The 17,886-nt window shown below is 54.0% G+C and overlaps 1 protein-coding gene across 1 annotated transcript in view; it reads left to right on the forward strand.

Moving 5' to 3' along the window:
* The first annotated feature begins 512 nt into the window (after nt 1–512).
* The window catches only part of Lamc3 (laminin subunit gamma 3), a 57,693-nt gene continuing 40,319 nt past the window's right edge, over nt 513–17,886 (forward strand). Inside the window, exons 1-4 of the mRNA XM_057755640.1 lie at nt 513–954; nt 12,212–12,516; nt 14,454–14,584; nt 17,411–17,577. Of these exons, the coding sequence (XP_057611623.1) occupies nt 537–954; nt 12,212–12,516; nt 14,454–14,584; nt 17,411–17,577 (1,021 nt within the window). The 5' untranslated portion in view covers nt 513–536. The remainder of the gene's footprint in view (nt 955–12,211; nt 12,517–14,453; nt 14,585–17,410; nt 17,578–17,886) is intronic.

Here is a 17,886-nt window from a genome sequence, read left to right on the forward strand (position 1 = left end):
CCTCTGTTGATGAGAGGGAGCCTCCTTGAAAAGTTCCAGTTGGATAAATAAATAATATATCAACTTTGGGTGAAAAGAAGCCAGGTGCGGCAACCACTTTTGAAGTAGAAATGCGGACAGGTTTGGAGGGAAACTCCCAGAGGTCACTCTGCCAGGTGAAGAAGACCTGTGCTTGTCTTGCCCTTCAGTTCATGAGTGTTCACACGTGCAAGGCTTCCATAGAAAGGTCCCACTGGCAGAATGAAGTGGTGTCTCTGCCAAACCCATTTTGCAGAGAGAACCGCGGGCCAGGCTTACAATACGTGTCCGCAGCCCAGCCAAAACAAGCAGGCACTCCCGGGCACGTCCAGCAGGTGGGGGTGAGCACGAAGGGACTGAGGTCGAATGGTGGGGTGTCGCCTGCGTGGGTCCCGCCCTCAGATGCCGTCGGGTCCCGCCTGCAAGGGAGGGCTACTGGGCCAGTGGAGCGCAGAGGGGCCGAGCGCCAAATGCAACGCAGAGTGGACCGCGACACAGCCCGGAGCCGGGCGCGGGTCATGGCTGTGTCCGGGGTCCTGTCCCGCATGGCAACGGTGGCGTCGGTGGCGCTGGGGTCCCTGGTGATGCTAGTGATGCTAGAGGCGCATTGCGCAGTGGGTGCGGGCATGGGCTCTTGCTACGACGACGCGGGGCGCGCACAGCGCTGTCTGCCTGAGTTCGAAAATGCGGCTTTCGGCCGACGGGTCGAGGCCTCGCACACGTGCGGACGGCCCCCAGAAAACTTCTGCCCGCACGTGGGGGTGCCAGGCGCGGGACCACAGTGCCAGCGCTGCGACGATGCCGACCCCCAGCTCCGCCACGACGCCTCCTACCTCACAGACTTCCACAGCCCCGATGACAGCACCTGGTGGCAGAGCCCATCCATGGCCTTCGGGGTGCAGTACCCCACCTCGGTTAACCTTACCCTGCGCCTAGGTAAGCATGTGTCCCCTGTCACCTTGTCTCCATTCCATGGAGGCCCAGGCAGAGGAGGAGGGCTGTGCAGCTGGGGCGGGCTGCAGGAGACCACCCCGGGGGCACCCCTAAGGGCAGGAGAAAGCCTCCCTCGGCTTTGGCAGAGCTGTGGAACTGGGTGCAGCAACAATTCCCAGGAAGAACCGTTAGAGAAGTGGAGGGGGTGACACCTCCATGGATAACCTGGTCCAGGCAGAGAGACTCCAAATCTGGTCAGCTTCAAAGACCCAGTGAACCTCCAAGGTTGTGAGAACACTGGGGCAGCTGCCACCACACCCTGGGCAGGACAGGTTTTTCCTACCACTGGATAGCCGCCTGGGGCATTTGATGTGGTCCCTCTGACTTGCCCATGATTTGCCCCACCCAGCCTGAGCCAAGGTGTGGGAGCATTAGGTCCCTGAAGGTGGGAACCCAGGGCCCCACTTCCACCCTGAAGCTGGAATATTCTCTGACCACTCCAAGCTCAGAGGAGCCCAATGTCCTTGGGTTCCTTGCTATTTCCTGGACACAGTGCAAATCTTCCAAAGTTTTGATGACTTGGATTTGATGTTTTCATAACTGACTTTGGCACTAAACCTGATCTGAGGCTTTATAGACTTTGTGTATCCCAGTAAGAGCCAATATTCATACATTTTGCTGCTGAAATCTCATTTGAGTACAGCCGACAGCCCCAGAATGAAGCCCGTTAGGAAAATTCTCCATTCCTTAGCTATATGCATCCTCAGAATAATACCTCGGAGAAGTTTTGAATTCCAAAACACACCTGGAGCCGAGTTTGGATACCAGATGTTGAACTGTGTCCCCATGAAAACCTGGAAGCTCAGAGAGGTTAAGTGTTTTGTGCACAGACACACAGCTGCTAAGTAACAGTCAGGACACAAACATTCTTGTGCCACGGAGGTCAGAATATAAACTTGGCATGTGCTGGACCTCTCATGACTAAGCTGGTCCTCCCTAGACATGGGTGGCAAAGCCCTGGCAAGGGCTAAGAAATGGCCTCGTCCTCGGAAAAGAGTGGTGGGAAGGATATTTAACCCCTTCAGCAGCGCTAGCAGGCATATTCCTCTTGTACCCCAAACCCGTTTCCAAGGAGTGACAACGTCGTCTCTCTGGTGGAACTTGGATGAGGTGGGGTCTGCCCTGACAGGAAGCAGGAAGTTAGGGGAGTTGGTTGATGAGACTGGCAAGACCCCAAGGCCATGAGAGGAATCTGGGGCAGGGTGGGGGACTGTGAGGGAGACACAGTGTTCCCTAACAAAGGCTGTCATGTGTGCCCATGAAATCCAGATGCCAAGGAGAGGGCTCAGGCCTCAGACATGGAGGCGGGGGGACAGGGTGGGAAATCCTTCGTTTGCCTTAAGGGGCAGCCCTGTTCACAGCGGTGCTTGTGCTGTGCCTGATAAATGCTCCTGCAACCTTTAAATGCTTCAGCCGGCAGCCTCCAGGCATCTCAGATCCTGGGCCGTGAAAGCGAGCAAAGATTCCACGCGCTCACACATGGTACAAGGCATGTACATCTGGTGGGTCCTCCGCTAGGACAGCTTTCCCCCATCCAACTAGACAGCACCAAGCTCACAGGTGGAAGGCCAAAAGAGTTTGTACTATGAATGAATCAAGGAACGAAAGAATGAATGAATGACAGTGTCACACTGCATGCTGGCTCCAAAAGGGGGACAGGGTAGCAACCATGCAATGGGACTTTGGACTCAGGCAAAGCACAGCCACTATTGGGAAGCTGGGACTCCGTGTTGTACCTCAGTTTCCCTGCCTGTACTGCGGGGACAAGGGGGGGGGGGGCTGGGGTAGTGACTCAGTTGGTGGCGTGTTTGCCTAGCATGTACAGGCCCTGGGTTTGATCCCCAGCACTAAATGATACTGATGGCACTCAGGAGGTAGAGGCAGGAGAATTAAGGAGGAGGCTAGCCTTGCCCTGTCTCAAAAAAGAAGTTGCTGCCTCTGAGGCCAGTACTGCAGTGACAGGTATTCCGGTTGGAGCCCTCACGGCAAGCAGGAAGCCCTGGTGGATGCTGAGGCCCGTGGGTGGGCTCTGTATTAGGGAATAAGAGCTCACCCTGTTCCACAAGACATCCAGACCCAAGGCCTGATTGTGACGGCCCAGTTGGAGGCTGGGTGTCTCAATTTTGCTGCAGCTAATTCGTGGACTCGTGATATCCAGGGATCAAAAGGCCATTGGCTGAGGTGGGCTGGTGACACCCCACCAGTCTGCTGCCTCTGTCTGATAGGTCTCCTTCCCTTTCATCAAGGCCCCTGGGAGGGGCAAGCAGAAGGCAGCTCTGGTCAGGGTCTCCTGGAGGGGGTGAGGGTGAGGAGTGGGAGAAGAGGAGGCGGAGGTCAGCTAGGGATGGAGGTCACAGCGTTCCCAGCTCCCCGCTGCTCCTGACATCTGGTCCAGATCCTATCCTGCAGTTGCTGCTGAGCTGGGCCTTCCTGCCTGGGATGAAAGGCCACAATGGGGATGGTGAGGTTGGCTGCTTCCCTGAGGCCTGGGGAAGACAGCAGGGCTGGGGAGAGGAGGAAATACAGGGACATGGGGTGACAGACTGTTCAAGGACCAATTAGTGATTATGACTGCACCAAGGACACTCTGGCCAGCGCTTCAGCCGGGCGGAATTTATTCCTCACATATGGGGAAACCGAGGCTCTGAGGATAAGGTCAGTTGTTCAGGGTCACACAGGGCAAAGAGTGGCTCCACTCAGAGCTCTGCGGTTTGCCCTAAGACCTAGTGGGAGGGACGGCTGGCCCTGAGCTTTCTTACCTCCATCCCAAAAGAAACCGGAGTAGCGGCTCTTGGTGTCCTCTTGTCTTGGATTGTCACGACTCTCCCAGGACCCAAAGAAAGATGCAGCTGGGTCCCAAGCCCCCAGATGGAGGGGGAAGTAGTCAAACAGGCCACTGACCCCCACCTGCCCAGTACTTAGGGAGCCTACGCCCTTGGCTCTTGGCCGTAAGAATACAGCTATACCCATGACTGCAGAACAGCTATAAGACACAGCAGGAAGAATCAGAGCTCTGAGAACACGCATTAGCATAGAAGCCTCAGTTGGGGCAGGGGGTTCAGCACCGGCCTTTCAAGACTTGAAGGTGCTAAGGGTTGAGAGAAGCCAGAACACTCCAGATCTGAGGGAGCAGACAGTGGCAACTCAGCAGATCTGGACTCTCTGAGCCTAGATGGCCCTAGAGGAGGGGAGAAGAGCGAGGAGATTAAGCAATCACAGCGAAAGGTCTGGCTCAGAATGGGTGCAGGGACCCCCCCCCCCCAGAAGCCCCAAGACTCCGGAGTCTCCTGAGTTTCGGCTCAGTTTTGCCTCCTACGGAGTGGGTGGTATGTTTGCCTTGGCTAGGACCGGAGTCTGGGGACAGAGTCCTCAATCCACCTCCTCAGGGGATTTGACTGGAATGCTAGGCCCCAGGCAGGTCAACAGTCAAGGCAGTGGTCTTGGATGGCCTCCCTCCACCCACAGAAGTGGCCCTGGGCCCAACTGGCCTTGCCCCCACTCCTCAGGCCCTCCTACAACGATCCAGGAGCTGCAAAGGTGGAATATCGTGCAGGGGGCGGGGGTAAGTGGCTTCCTGGTCTCCCAGGATCCCTTTCCACCTTTTCTGTTCTGACGATGACCGTGGCTCTCTCTCCGGGCCACAGAAAGGCCACAGCTCTGCTTTTCCTTCCTGCGGGCCCTGCTGTAAACACCCTCCATCTTTTCAACTTCTGGTAACCCAGACTAGCTCATTGGCCAGTGGACATCCACTAGATGCCAGATCCCAAGCCCTGGGGATGTGGCAGAGAGCCTGTCTGTCCACTCAGCTTAGGGTGCCCTCCTTCAGGAACTTCTCGCCAGGCCTGCACTCACCTGCCTTCCTGCCTTGGCCCTGTTTGCCACCATCCCCAGCTCTGAGCTGCTACAGAGAGGAGGAGCACCCTTGTTTTAACAGCTTCATCCCACACCCAGCGCCAGGCCCCCTGGTCAGTGTTAGTGGTGAGTACCCAGGGTGACCCAACAGCAGCTGAAGTTCACTCGCGAACCTGCTGCTCAAGAGCCTCGCAGACATCTGATTGCCTTGCCCTCAAATTGTTATGCTCATTTTGCAGACAGGGAAACTGAGGCACAACACTGAGGAGTCAGGCATCTGATGGGTGAATCTCCAGTACCCTGTGTTCTCTGCTGGAGCAGGGGAGGGTGCTAGTGGAGAAATGTCGGCCCTTCTAGAGGCATTGCTGAAGTCTTCCAAAACACGGCCTCCTCCCTGCCTGGCCCCGGCCCTTCTGAGGCCAGTCAGCCCCTACCCCACCTAATGGCTTGACTTCACAGACTAGAATCATGATCACCCTCTGAGATAACCCTCCCTCTCCCAAAGGTAGCACTCATCTTGGTCCAGCTCCCCACCTGAGCCCTCAACCAGGTCATTTAAATAGCTTCCCTGGATCTCATGCACAGGCCCAGGAGCAAAGGCCCCTGCAGCGCTCCCTCTGCTCCCTCCCAATGGTCAGGCTTAGCACAACTCAGCTGCGTGAGGACCATCTCCACAGTGCAGGGTTACACAGCCCAGAAATGAAGCAGAGAGATGTGTGCTACAACAGAAGTGAACGCTGAGGCTATGTGCTAGTCACAGGTGACACATACTTCATGATTCTACTTCTAGAAGGTTCCTAGAGCTGTCAGATTCATAGAGGCAGAAAGTAGAACAGGGCTCTGAGGGGTTGGGGAGAGAAAGGAAAGCAAATGTTTAAGAAGACAGTGTTGGTGACTGAATAGCTGCGTGAAACCACTTAATACTGTGGACTGCACACTCAGAAACCATGGACTGCACACTCAGAAACCATGGACTGCATACCCAGAAACCGTGGACTGCATACCCAGAAACCATGGACTGCACACTCAGAAACTGTGGACTGTACACTCAGAAACCGTGGACTGCTCACTCAGAAACCATGGACTGCATACCCAGAAACCGTGGACTGCATACCCAGAAACCATGGACTGCACACTCAGAAACTGTGGACTGTACACCCAGAAACCATGGACTGCTCACTCAGAAACCATGGACTGCATACCCAGAAACCGTGGACTGCATACCCAGAAACCATGGACTGCACACTAAGAAACTGTGGACTGTACACTCAGAAACCGTGGACTGCTCACTCAGAAACCATGGACTGCATACCCAGAAACCGTGGACTGCATACCCAGAAACCATGGACTGCACACTCAGAAACTGTGGACTACACACTCAGAAACCGTAGACTGCATACCCAGAAACCGTGGACTGCATACCCAGAAACTGTGGACTGCATACCCAGAAACCGTGGACCGCACACTCAGAAACTGTGGACTACACACTCAGAAACCATGGACTGCATACCCAGAAACCGTGGACTGCACACTCAGAAACTGTGGACTGCCCACTCAGAAACCGTAGACTGCATACCCAGAAACTGTGGACTGCATATCCAGAAACTGTGGACTGCATACCCAGAAACCATGGACTGCACACTCAGAAACCATGAACTGCACACTCAGAAACCATGGAGTGCACACTCAGAAACTGTGGACTACACACTCAGAAACCGTGGACTACACACTCAGAAACCGTGGACTGCACACTCAGAAACCGTGGACTGCACACTCAGAAACCGTGGACTGCACACTCAGAAATGGCTAGGAGCATATGCTTTGTTTTATATACTTTTTAAAAAGAAAAGCAACACCCACCACTCCCCATGTACTTAGGCAAGTATTTTCAAGTCAACACCCTCTTCAGCCCCAAGACTTACTATTTCCCAAAGTGTTCAGTCCCTCTGGATTCCTCATTAGCCCTTCTCTCCACCAGTCCCTCTGCCCTTCCTCTGTTTATTGCGTATGTTTATTTATGTCCGGCTGTGGTTTGGATGTCCATCCCCCTTCTTGTAAACTTGTATTCTGTAGACGCCAGCGATCACAGCTGGGACCGGACTTCAGAATGTTTCTTGACACAAAGCCTTATGCAATCACCAATTAGAGGAAACCTGTTTCCTCTCCAAGCTAGACAACAGACTTGTCAATCCCGACGTGTGTTAGGTGTGGTGCAGAGGTGGGAGGGCCGGTATGGGGCCAGGCCTGATTCATTCTGTGGCCTGTGGATTGTGATCTCAGAGGGACCCCAGTTTCTCACGGGGAACAATTGCCCAGGGCTGCCAAAAGCTGACTTGAGAAATGAAGTACTTGACAGCGGATGTCAGGACCTGGGGCTCAGGCCTGGGATTGCTTTCCCCCTAGAAGTGACTCCCAGTGGTAGGTATCAGCCTGGCCTGCCCATGTGTTCCAGCTCAAATCTTGCTGCCCCCTCTGGCGCCACCCCACTCCCCCTCCTGAATTCCCAGATTGCTGTAATTAAAGTTTGCTTTGCTTCCATCTTCTCAAAATAAGCCTGGCCTACCCACCAGGTCCTTACCGGATGCAGACCGGCTTGGTTTATGGCCGTCCCGTGTCTCGACAGGCTTAATGCCCCAGCTGGTGGGGTAGATGTGCCTTAGCACCTGGTACTTGGCTCAGGGGCCCTCCCAGCCGCTACATCTTCAGGTGCCAAATTCTGGGAGGCAAATCTCTGCATCTCCATGAGCATCTTTATCCCTTTTCTGGAAACCCTGTCTCCTGGACACCCAGGGAGCCCGGGAGAAGGGTACCTGGCTCTATATAACCTTTCTGAGGGCCCGAGGATCACGAGAGATCTGACTGTTTTCTATGTGGAGATGGCCCCTTCTCTCTGAGCCATAGGCTTCTCATTAGCGGAATTCATACCACAGTGGGACTGGAGCGTCAAGACAGTAGGCAGGTGTGCTCGGCCGGCACATAGTAGGTGCTCAGCTGAGCCGGGAAGCACGGGAGGTTGTTGATTGTAATGAAATAATCCTGCACTGGCTCAGGATACAATAGAAATGGGTTAAATTAAGGTGTAAGGGTTAGTTAATAAGAAGCCTAAGCTAATAGGCCAAGCAGTGTTTTAATTAATACAGTTTCTTTGTGATTATTTTGGGCCCGGGTTTCCGGGAAACCAATAAGTGGCCTCTGCCTACAGAAGTGAGGGAGTTGGATAAAACAACATATTTTTTGTTTGTTTGTTTGTTTTTGTTTTTCGAGACAGGGTTTCTCTGTTGCTTTAGAGCCTGTCCTGGAACTAGCTCTTGTAGACCAGACTGGTCTCGAACTCACAGAGATCTGCCTGCCTCTGCCTCCCGAGTGCTGGGATTAAAGGTGTGCGCCACCACCGCCCAGAGGGGAAAACAATGTTTGAGGTAGAGGAACAGTACACTGGGTGACCTAGAACTAAGGTGCAAAACCAACACCCTGGAATGACTCTGGCCCCCGGAGCCCACAGGAGCCTGGGTGGCCATGGGTTTAATGCCTGTCAACCGTATCTTGGGGCCACTTCCTTTCCCAGCCTTTCAGGCTGCCTTCCTCACAGAGCACGCTGGAGTCGCTCTTCTAATTAACTCTCCAACAAACCATCCCGCTGGGCCCTCTGATGTTGCCTCAGCACCTCTCACCTCCTGGCTTGGCAAGGAAGGAGCCACAACGCTCCCCAGCTCAGATGCCACGCTTGCTCGCACGCAATGCCAGTGACCCTCTTTTTTCCGTGGGCAGCCTCCCTGGCAGCCACCTTTGAAGTGTCTTCTGGCCCCCTCCTGGGAGGCATCTGACTGCTCTTTGTTTACCGGGTTTGCAGCACCTGTGTCCACCCTGGCGGGTGCACATCTGGACTGGGGTCCCAGTTGCAGAGCCAGCCAGGCACCACGTGACCTTGCCTAGGCCCCTGCCCACCCTCCAGTGAAGGGCTCAGAAGCCCGATGCCAACTGTGCTGCCACGGAAATCTCGAAAACATCTTAAAAACGGAAACTGGCAAGGCGGTTGCTTTTTAAAAAGTTTCGTAAAGCTGGGTTCTCTCCAATTTTAAATTAGAACAAGCTTCAGGAAGGAAAATTGGGGAAAACAGGGAAACTGAAGGAACAGTTGCACTGAGTTCCGAGGACAAACATGCTCGCCAATTAGACGGCTGTCTCTGGGGCCCGTGCCTTTTGTTTGGTTTTTCTGAGACAGTCCCAGGCAGCCCAACCAGCCTTGAACTCCCTGTATAGCCAAGGGCGGCTTTGAACTCACAACTCTCCTGCCTCCACCTCCCAGGTGCTGAGGTGACAAGCATACACCACCGCATCTGACTGGGACCTACGATTTTAATTTAGTTTTTTTTTTTTTTAATAATTTCTGTGTGTGTGCACACGAGGCCGACTTGGGGTGTTGCTCTTCAGTGGCTGTCTACTTTGCTTCTTGAGACAGGAGTCAAGGCTCAAGGATTCAAGTCGGTTGACTGGTCAGTGAGCCCCAGGATTATCCTGTGTCCACCCCAACTTCTGGCTATAGGCATGCATTCCAGCACTCAGTTCTTTACGCTAAGGATTCGAACTCAGGCCCTGGCGCTATCTGTCAGGGTCTCCTTTATGACCCCGCACAGTGCCTTGGGTCTTTTTTTCTTTACCATTTTGACTCTAACTTTCCTGGTGTCTTCCACTCTGCTGACAATCACTGGCTTTGGTCACGGTGAGAACTGCTGTCCTGGAGGTCCCTTTAGCCATTTCTTCAGATCCTCAGTTTTCCCAAGTCTATAAAATGCCTTGATGATTGGTCTGCGCTTTTTTAGGCCACGACCTCCCCACCCACGAAGGCTTTTTTGTCAGTTGCTGGGAATATTCCTGCGGCTCCTCATCCCTGTCACCAAACTGCTTCCCAAAGGGACAGTATATTCACTCTAAATTTTCCTTTTGTTGTGGGGAAATACACATAGCTTAGGAGTGGATCCACTTTTAAGTGTATGCAGTCTGGGGTCACAAACACATTCCCCCTGCTCTGAAGCTGTACCGAGGGCTTTCAACTTTTAAGAAACAGAGTAAGGCCCTCCTCCAGTCCCTGCAACCCCTTATAAAATGTATATTTTTTAAAAAAATATTTGTTTTACTGTTTAATTATGTATATGAGTGCATATGTCTGTGTGTGGGCATGTACACAGGAGCAAAGGTGTCGAGGAGGCCAGAGAGGTGTCGGGTCCCTTGGCGCTAGAGTTAAAGGCAGTTGTGAGCAGCCCAGTGCTGGCAACTCTAGTACTCTGTGAGAGCCAAATACCAGGCCCTGTACTACCGGCATGTGTGTATGGTGTGTGGGGGGTGTGGTGTGTGTGTGTGTGGTGCATGTGTGGGTATGTGTGGTGTATTGGGGGTGTGAGAGGTGTGGGAGTGTGTGGTGTGTGTGTTTGGTGGGTGGTGTGTGCGCTGTGTGTGTGTGGTGTGTGAATGTGTTTATGGTACGTATGTTATGTTGTGTCGTGTGTGTATGTGATGTAGTGTATGTGGTGTGTGTGGCATGTATATGTGAGGGTGCATGTGTGTATATGTATGTAGTATGTGTATGTGGAATGTATGCTGTGTGGTGTGTGTGTGCATGTGTACATATGGAAGTCAGAGCAGGTCAACAAGTGTCTTCCTTTATCTTTTTTTTTTTTTTTTTTTTTTTTTTTGGTTTTTCGAGACAGGGTTTCTCTGTAGCTTTGGTGCCTGTCCTGGAACTAACTCTCGTAGACCAGGCTGGCCTCGAACTCCCAGAGATCCGCCTGCCTCTGCCTCCCGAGTGCTGGTATTAAAGGTGTGCGCCACCACCACCCGGCCTTCCTTTATCATTTTCCTCGTCATTGCCTTTCGACAGGGTCCCTCACTGAACCAAAAGCTTGCTGTTAGGCTAGGCTGGCTGGCACTAAGTGTTTGGGGTCTGCCTGTCTTTGCCCTCCCCGGCTCCCGTCCACTCCATTCTGGGGTTACAGGTAGTTGCAGCCTTGCTTGACTTTACACGGGTGATGAGATTTGAACTTGGGTCTTCACGCTTGCCGAGCGGGTGCTGCTATCTACTGAGCTGCCCTTCAGCCCCTCCCGGCACTGTGTGTGTGATACCAGGCATGTTGGCAGTGTTGATCTGACTTAACACACTCCTTCCATCAAGCACCGCACCCTCGGGGCTTGACTGTACTTTAGCCCAGGGGTCAAGTTGTCCCACTTTCCCAAGCTGAACAGCTGTCCCTCGCATGGCAGAGCCATCTGTGTGACATGTGCTTGGCTGTCCTCAACCGTCGGTGCTGTGAACACAGATGCACATGTGTCTTCCTTGATGCCTGCCTCAGCTTTTTTAGGATGTGTCACACTGAGCCTACCAGGCTGTCGGGTAAGGCTGGCTTCCGCTTTTCTAGTGACCTGCTCCTGTTAGCCCCAGCGGTGGCATTTATTAAAACTTACCATGCACAGAGTGGCCTCTAGGTTGTCACCAACACTTACTATTGCCTGGTGTGAGTTGTGTGTGTGTGTGTATGGTGTGTGTGTGGTGTGTGTGTTGTGTTATGCATGTGGTGTGTGTGGTGTGTGTGTGTGGTGTATGGTGTGTGCATGTGGGGTGTGGGTGGTGTGTGTGGTATGCGTGTGTGGTGTGTGTGGGGGTGGTGTGTGGGGGTGGTGTGTGCATGGACAGTGTGTGTGTTATGTGGTGTATGCATGTGTGTGTACGCATGTGCGTGTGAATGCGAAGGGCACAGCCCAGCGGTACAGAGCTTGCTTAGCTGAGGTGAAGTGCTGACTTTGCCTCCCATCACTTGAAAGGAAAAGCGAACAGGTTCACAATTCAGCTCCCCTTAGCAATCATTTCACTTATTCTACAGTTTCACCCTGACATGCAAACACTGCTAACCTATTTACTGTCTGTGGCTTGGCTGTTTCTGGGCACTCAGCGTGAGGTCAACTAGCAGGGCCTTCTGTTCTAGCGGCTTCGGCATCACCTCTCCATGGCCACGACTGGGTGGCGCATCAAGTCGTTGCTCTTTGTTGCCTAGTTGCCAGTTATCGGGGCTTCGCTTACCACACACCCTCCATGGTACTTAGTGCTAGTCTTTATTTTAATTAATTCATTAATTAACTATTTGATTTACTTATTGAGCAAAAAGCATTCTACACTGCTAGTCAGGGTATAATGGCTCAGACTCTCATACAAAGGAGTGAGTGGAGCTGGATAAAAGACAGACAAGTAGCTGGGAAGCCTGTGGTGGCGCTCCTGCCCTCAGCTCCAGGGAGTTCCTGCTCCCCGCCCCGCACCCCCTCATTCCCTTCTATAAGAGGGTCTGCATCTGCCTGGCTGCAGGGAAGGCCTACGAGATCACCTACGTGAGACTGAGGTTCCACACCAGTCGGCCCGAGAGCTTTGCCATCTACAAGCGCACGCGCACCAGTGGACCCTGGGAACCCTACCAGTACTACAGTGCCTCCTGCCAGAAAACCTATGGCCGTCCTGAGGGTCACTCCCTGTGGCCGGGTGAGGATGAGAGGGTGGCCTTCTGCACCTCTCAGTTCAGCGACATCTCCCCCTTGAACGGGGGCAACATTGCCTTCTCTACCCTGGAGGGCCGTCCCAGTGCCTACAATTTTGAGGAGAGTCCTGTGCTGCAGGTCAGTGGGCAATCATGGGGAATCATGGGGAGATGGGCAGGCCTAGGAGGGGAGACAGCAGACCAGCCAGAAGAGCTAGGACCTGAGACCTCCTGGCTGTCAGACCTCAAACCCTAGAATCCTTCTGTGGGTGCCTGGTTCTCACTTTCACTTTTTTATTTATTTATTTATTTTGTCTTGTTTTTCAAGGCAGGGCTTCTCTATGTAGCCATGATTGTCCTGAACTCACTCTGTAGACCAGGCTGGCCTTGAACTCAGAGATTTGCCTGCCTCTGCCTCCCGAGTGCTGGGATTAAAGGAGTGGGCCATTACTGCTCCTTGCTATTTATTTATTTATTATTTGTATTTTAATGGAAGAGAGCCAGTGTGGCAACTCATTCTTGGGATCTCAGCACTGATAGGCTGGAGCAGGACGGTCCCAAGTGGCAGGCTCACCTGCAGCCCACCTGTTTCCCTCAACCGTGTGAGGCTGCCTAAGGGATAACGTGGTGGCATAGTCGTGGGACTTCCACTGGTGATTTATTTTGTGTCCCCGCCCAGGCCTTGGCTCCCTGGTCCTCAGAGGCCTCAGCATCTCCCAGGGGTTTTTCTGAGAACACAGAGCCCGAGGCTGCAGTGGGCGTAGAGATTGCATGCTTGCCCAGCATGCACAGGGCCCTGAATTTGACACCAGCACCACAAATGAGAAGAAACGCAGGGGTCCCAATCTGCACAGCTCAGTTGGGGGAGCATTTGCCTAGCAGGATGGAAGCCCTGGGGTCCCTCCCCAGCCACATATAATCTGAGTATGGTGGGGCACACCTGTATAATCCTAGCTCTCGGGAAGTGGGGTTCTGGCCATCTTGGGCTACATGTAAGACCCATCTAGGATGAATGCAATCCCAACAGAAGAAGAATAAAAGGGAGGGGGAGGGAGAAGAAGAAAGGAGGGAGGGGAGGGAAAGGTGGACTTCAGCCTCGCCTCGACCTCACAGCCAGACCTGCCTTCAACAGACCCCTGAAAGCATGGTGACCTTTGCAAATCCCAGCCGCAGGTGACTTGGAGAGTGACAGGGACCCGCAGCCTCAATGCTGTACAGACGTCTCAGGACTGAGTCCTGCTGGGGTGAGGAGCCACTGTGCCAGGAGCTCATTTTCCATCCTGACGGCCTGATTGCTAAGCCAGGGGCTCCTGGGCTGAATTAAAATGTTGATTAATATTCAGCCGGAGCCGCCTCTGATTATAACAGCAGGCGGATGGAAATGTCACTCTCCACGTGCATCCCCCACTTCCTCACCACGCGCTTCCACGGGGAAGCTGCTCATCCAGCCCGTGATCAGCAAGTATTTATCAAGTGTCTGCTCTGTGCCAGGCGGAGCCCAGGGGCTCTGACTTGTGGGGCTCATGTTTTGGGGTGTCAGTTCTCTGCATATGAGGAATTACGGGGAGAAGGTAGGCAGCCTGCATACAAGGGTCTCAGATGGGCTGCCTCAGCCGCTGTCCTCACGCGCACACACACAAGCATGCACACACATACACACACACACAAGCATGCACACACATACACACGCACGCGCACACACGTACCCGCACACACACACACACACACACGCACACACACACATACACACGTGCATACCACTTCAGTGCAGATGCCAGGCCCCACACCATGTGGTTGACATTGCCACCCTCGTGTTTACACCTCAGGGAACCTCTAACCTGCTGCATTTTACAGATGGGGACAGAGGCACCAAGGCATTGGGGCTTCTCACCAGAGCCGTACAGCCCCAAGACTGACCCAGGCCTCCTGATTCCTGGCTTCCCCTCAGGATTTGTGTCAGCCGGGCCTGTCCCTGTGCCCCAGGACCACCTCCACTTCCCGGGGACCAGGGAGCAGGATTTCCCAGTGGAGCAGGCCGAGAGAACTTGCTGATGGTGTCCTTGTCCCCTTCTCCAGGAGTGGGTCACCAGTACTGAGATCCTGATCTCTCTGGACCGGCTCAACACATTTGGGGATGACATCTTCAAGGACCCCAGGGTGCTCCAGTCTTACTACTACGCTGTGTCTGACTTCTCTGTGGGCGGCAGGTAAGGCTGCAAGCGGGCCCGGAACCCGGGGGAGGCCAAGGGACCAGGCCCCATCCTTCTGAGAGCCGCAGAGTTGGTAAGGTGCCCAGTGTGACCCGGATGAGAAGGGGTGAGCAGCACCCAGCCCCTGCCGGCATCGGAGGCCTTGCTGCCAGCTCCATTCTGCCTCCACAGACCACCCCAACAGGTCCCCACATCACCTAGCCCTCACTGGGAAATGAGAAGAGACAGTAAGTTCCTACCCCAAGCCTGTGGTGTGGAGGACACGAATCCAGTGACTCTCAATAAATACATCAGTGTACACCAGAATAAAAGCCCAGGGTCAGCTCTGCAGAACAAATGACAGGGAACACAAGACAGTCCAGGCAGAAGCCTCCGTGATGGGAAGGCTGAGCCTGAGGATGGAGAAGACTATGAGGCTGGAGTGAGGACAGGGTGGTGGGCAGAGTTAATTCCCATCCCTCTGTCACTAGGGAGTCATCGAAAGCCTCAGAATGTCAAAACACTCAACCCCCGTTGTTTGTTGATTTTCCCCACCGCTGTGACAAAATGCTTGACAAAGATGGCTCAGGGGAGGGGAGATTGACTTTGGCCCACCAGAGCAGTTTGAGGTCCAGTCCATCAGGATGGGATGGCCCAGCAGCGGGAAGTGAGGCAGGGAGGCTCAGCTGACTTCCTGCTCTTATCCACTCTGGGACGCTAACCCGGGGATGGTACTGTTCACGTTCAGCTGGGTGGTTCCTGCTCAGTTAACCCTCATCTAGAAACTCCTCTAGAGGCACACCCAGAAGGTGACCTAGGTCCTGCCAAGTTGACGATAGGAGCTGCTGCACCTTGGTATAGCAGGATGGGAAAGGGTGAGAAGATGAGGGGTGGAGACAGGGAGCTGGGACCGTGCAGGCACGGCCAGGGCCAGGAGCCTGGGATGACATCTAAGATGAGAAAGTAGCTCCAAGTGTGAGTGAGAGGCTGTGGCTGTGGGGAACGGTGAGGATGGCCCCGAGACGCTGGGCTATCGTGATTCACGGGTGCTTGGGTGATATTAAAGACAGGGAAGTCAGGGAAGAGCGTGTGTCCAACAACTGGCGCTTTGAGATGCCTGCTTCATGGAAGACAGGTGTGAGGGAACCTGAGCGGACTCTGGTGAGGAATTTCAGATGAATTCTCTGAGGTGCGAGCTGAGTCAAACCTCCCAGCCAGACTCCAAAGACGGTGGCCATGACCTCCATCTGGTACGTTGTTGTCAGGGCCTGCAAGCCAGAACACATCTGGAACCCAGCTGTGGGACCCAGACCACCCTTGGCTCCACAGCTGTCTGTGAAGGCTGCCTTCAAGAAGGAACAACACCTTTCCCTAGGTCAGAAGGATTCTGAGGAGTGGGGAGCTTACGAGTTCCCATGACCTCCATCTTCTAAAACTGACTGGTGTTAGACTCAAACCTCCTGGTCACAGTGGGATGTTGCTGCACCCCCTGTGCCCCTGAGCAAACAGTACCATACTCCCGTGTCCCCCAATTAGAGATTGCACAGGGGGCCCTGGAAGTGATCTGTCATCCATCACTGCCCTCTGAGGACAGAGGGAGGGTGGGACTTGTCTTTGGGGAACCAGGATGGGCTCTGGCTTATAGCTTTGCCCCTTGGGTCTTCCACTGTTGTGTCCTGAGCCTGCTTCACCATCTGGGAAGCTGGGGTACAGAGTCCTTGCCACCTCCAAAGACTCAAGCAAAGTCTGGAACTGTTTGGTCTGTCTGGGACCATCTCAGTGCAAGCCAGGAGCAGGATATGGTGGGCTCTAAGCCACCAAGGATGTTGGCCACAGAAGGTCAGTCTCACCCAGTTCTCCACATTGCCCACCCCCCAAAGCGCTTCTTGGTTCTTGCTGAATTCACCCATCTCTTGACCTTGTGGGTATCATGAGAACATAAATCTAGGGCTGCCTACCACGGCTCAGACTCTGGGGACTTCTTGAGAGCTGACCCCTGCACGGGGCACCTCTTTTTTACCCTTTTAGACACAATTGCAGAATTACCTGTCATAACCTCAGTCCCTAAGAACTGACCCTGTGACCCCTTGTCCACCCCCACCAGGGGACTGAATTGGCTTCTTCCTGGGTCCCAAGACCCCTGAGCTGGGACTCCACTCAGGCAGAGACCTTCTGTGACAGCCACTTACTAGTTGGCAGCCACGGATGGACAGCCTTCTAGGCCTCAGTTTCCCAGTCTGCTCAAAGGGGACAGCAGGAGGTTGGTGTGCTCGTTAGTCAACACAACACAGACTGGAGTCATCTGAGAAGAGGGACCCTCAACTGAGAAAACAGCTCCCTCAGACTGTCGTGTAGAGAAATCTCGGAGACATTTTCTTGATTTGATTGATGTGGGGGATCCAGCGTACCCTGAGTGGCGCCACCTCTGAGCACGTGGTCCTGAGCTGTATGAGAAAGCAGGCTGGGCAAGTCATGGGGAGCAAGTCTGTAGGCAGCCTCCTTCATGGCCTTCCTTCAGTTCCTGCCCCTAGCTTCCTGCACTGACTTCCCTTCATACTGGGCTGTGATGGGGATGTGTGAGGTGAAATAAACCCTCTCCTCCCCAAGCTGCTTTTGGCTGTGGTGTTTATCACAGAGCAGGAAGCAAACTGGGCAGCAGGGTTCATTCCATGGAGCATTTGGGAACCCCAGTGCTCTCTTTATCACAACCCCCGGGTATGTAGTCGGGACTCAGGGATCCCCACACTTGCGCCGCAATCAAGGGGTGCCTGACAGTGACACCCTCACTTCTCCCAATGTCCGTGGCAACTGTCTCCAGGTCCCCCCTCCTGCTGCTTTCCTCAGGTGCAAATGCAATGGTCACGCCAGTGAGTGCGGCCCCGACGAGGCTGGTCAGCTGGCGTGCCATTGCCAGCACAACACCACAGGTGTGGACTGCGAGCGTTGTCTGCCCTTCTACCAGGACCGTCCGTGGGCCCGTGGCACCGCAGAAGAAGCCAATGAGTGTCTACGTGAGTGTCCCTCGGGCACAGGCTAGTGATGCTGGCTGGGAAACAATCCCCCAAACCTCACAGCGGGGCCTGCTCCTGGGTGGGCCTGGCAGGCAGTGTGGAGTCCTGAGCTCTGAAGGAGAGTTAAGGGGGGCTGAGGGGAGCACCAATCCTCCCTCACAAGCCATTCCTCCAGGACAAGTCCACCCAGGGAGGCGCCTGTGGTCGGAGGGCAGGAAGGTCCCCAAACCAGACTTAACCCTTTGTTTTAACTGTTCCAACCCTGGCAGCTAATGAAATCCAATCCCACCACCCCCACCCACAGGGCCC

The sequence above is a fragment of the Chionomys nivalis genome, chromosome 22 (assembly GCF_950005125.1).
Source record: "Chionomys nivalis chromosome 22, mChiNiv1.1, whole genome shotgun sequence".
Lineage (NCBI taxonomy): Eukaryota > Metazoa > Chordata > Mammalia > Rodentia > Cricetidae > Chionomys > Chionomys nivalis.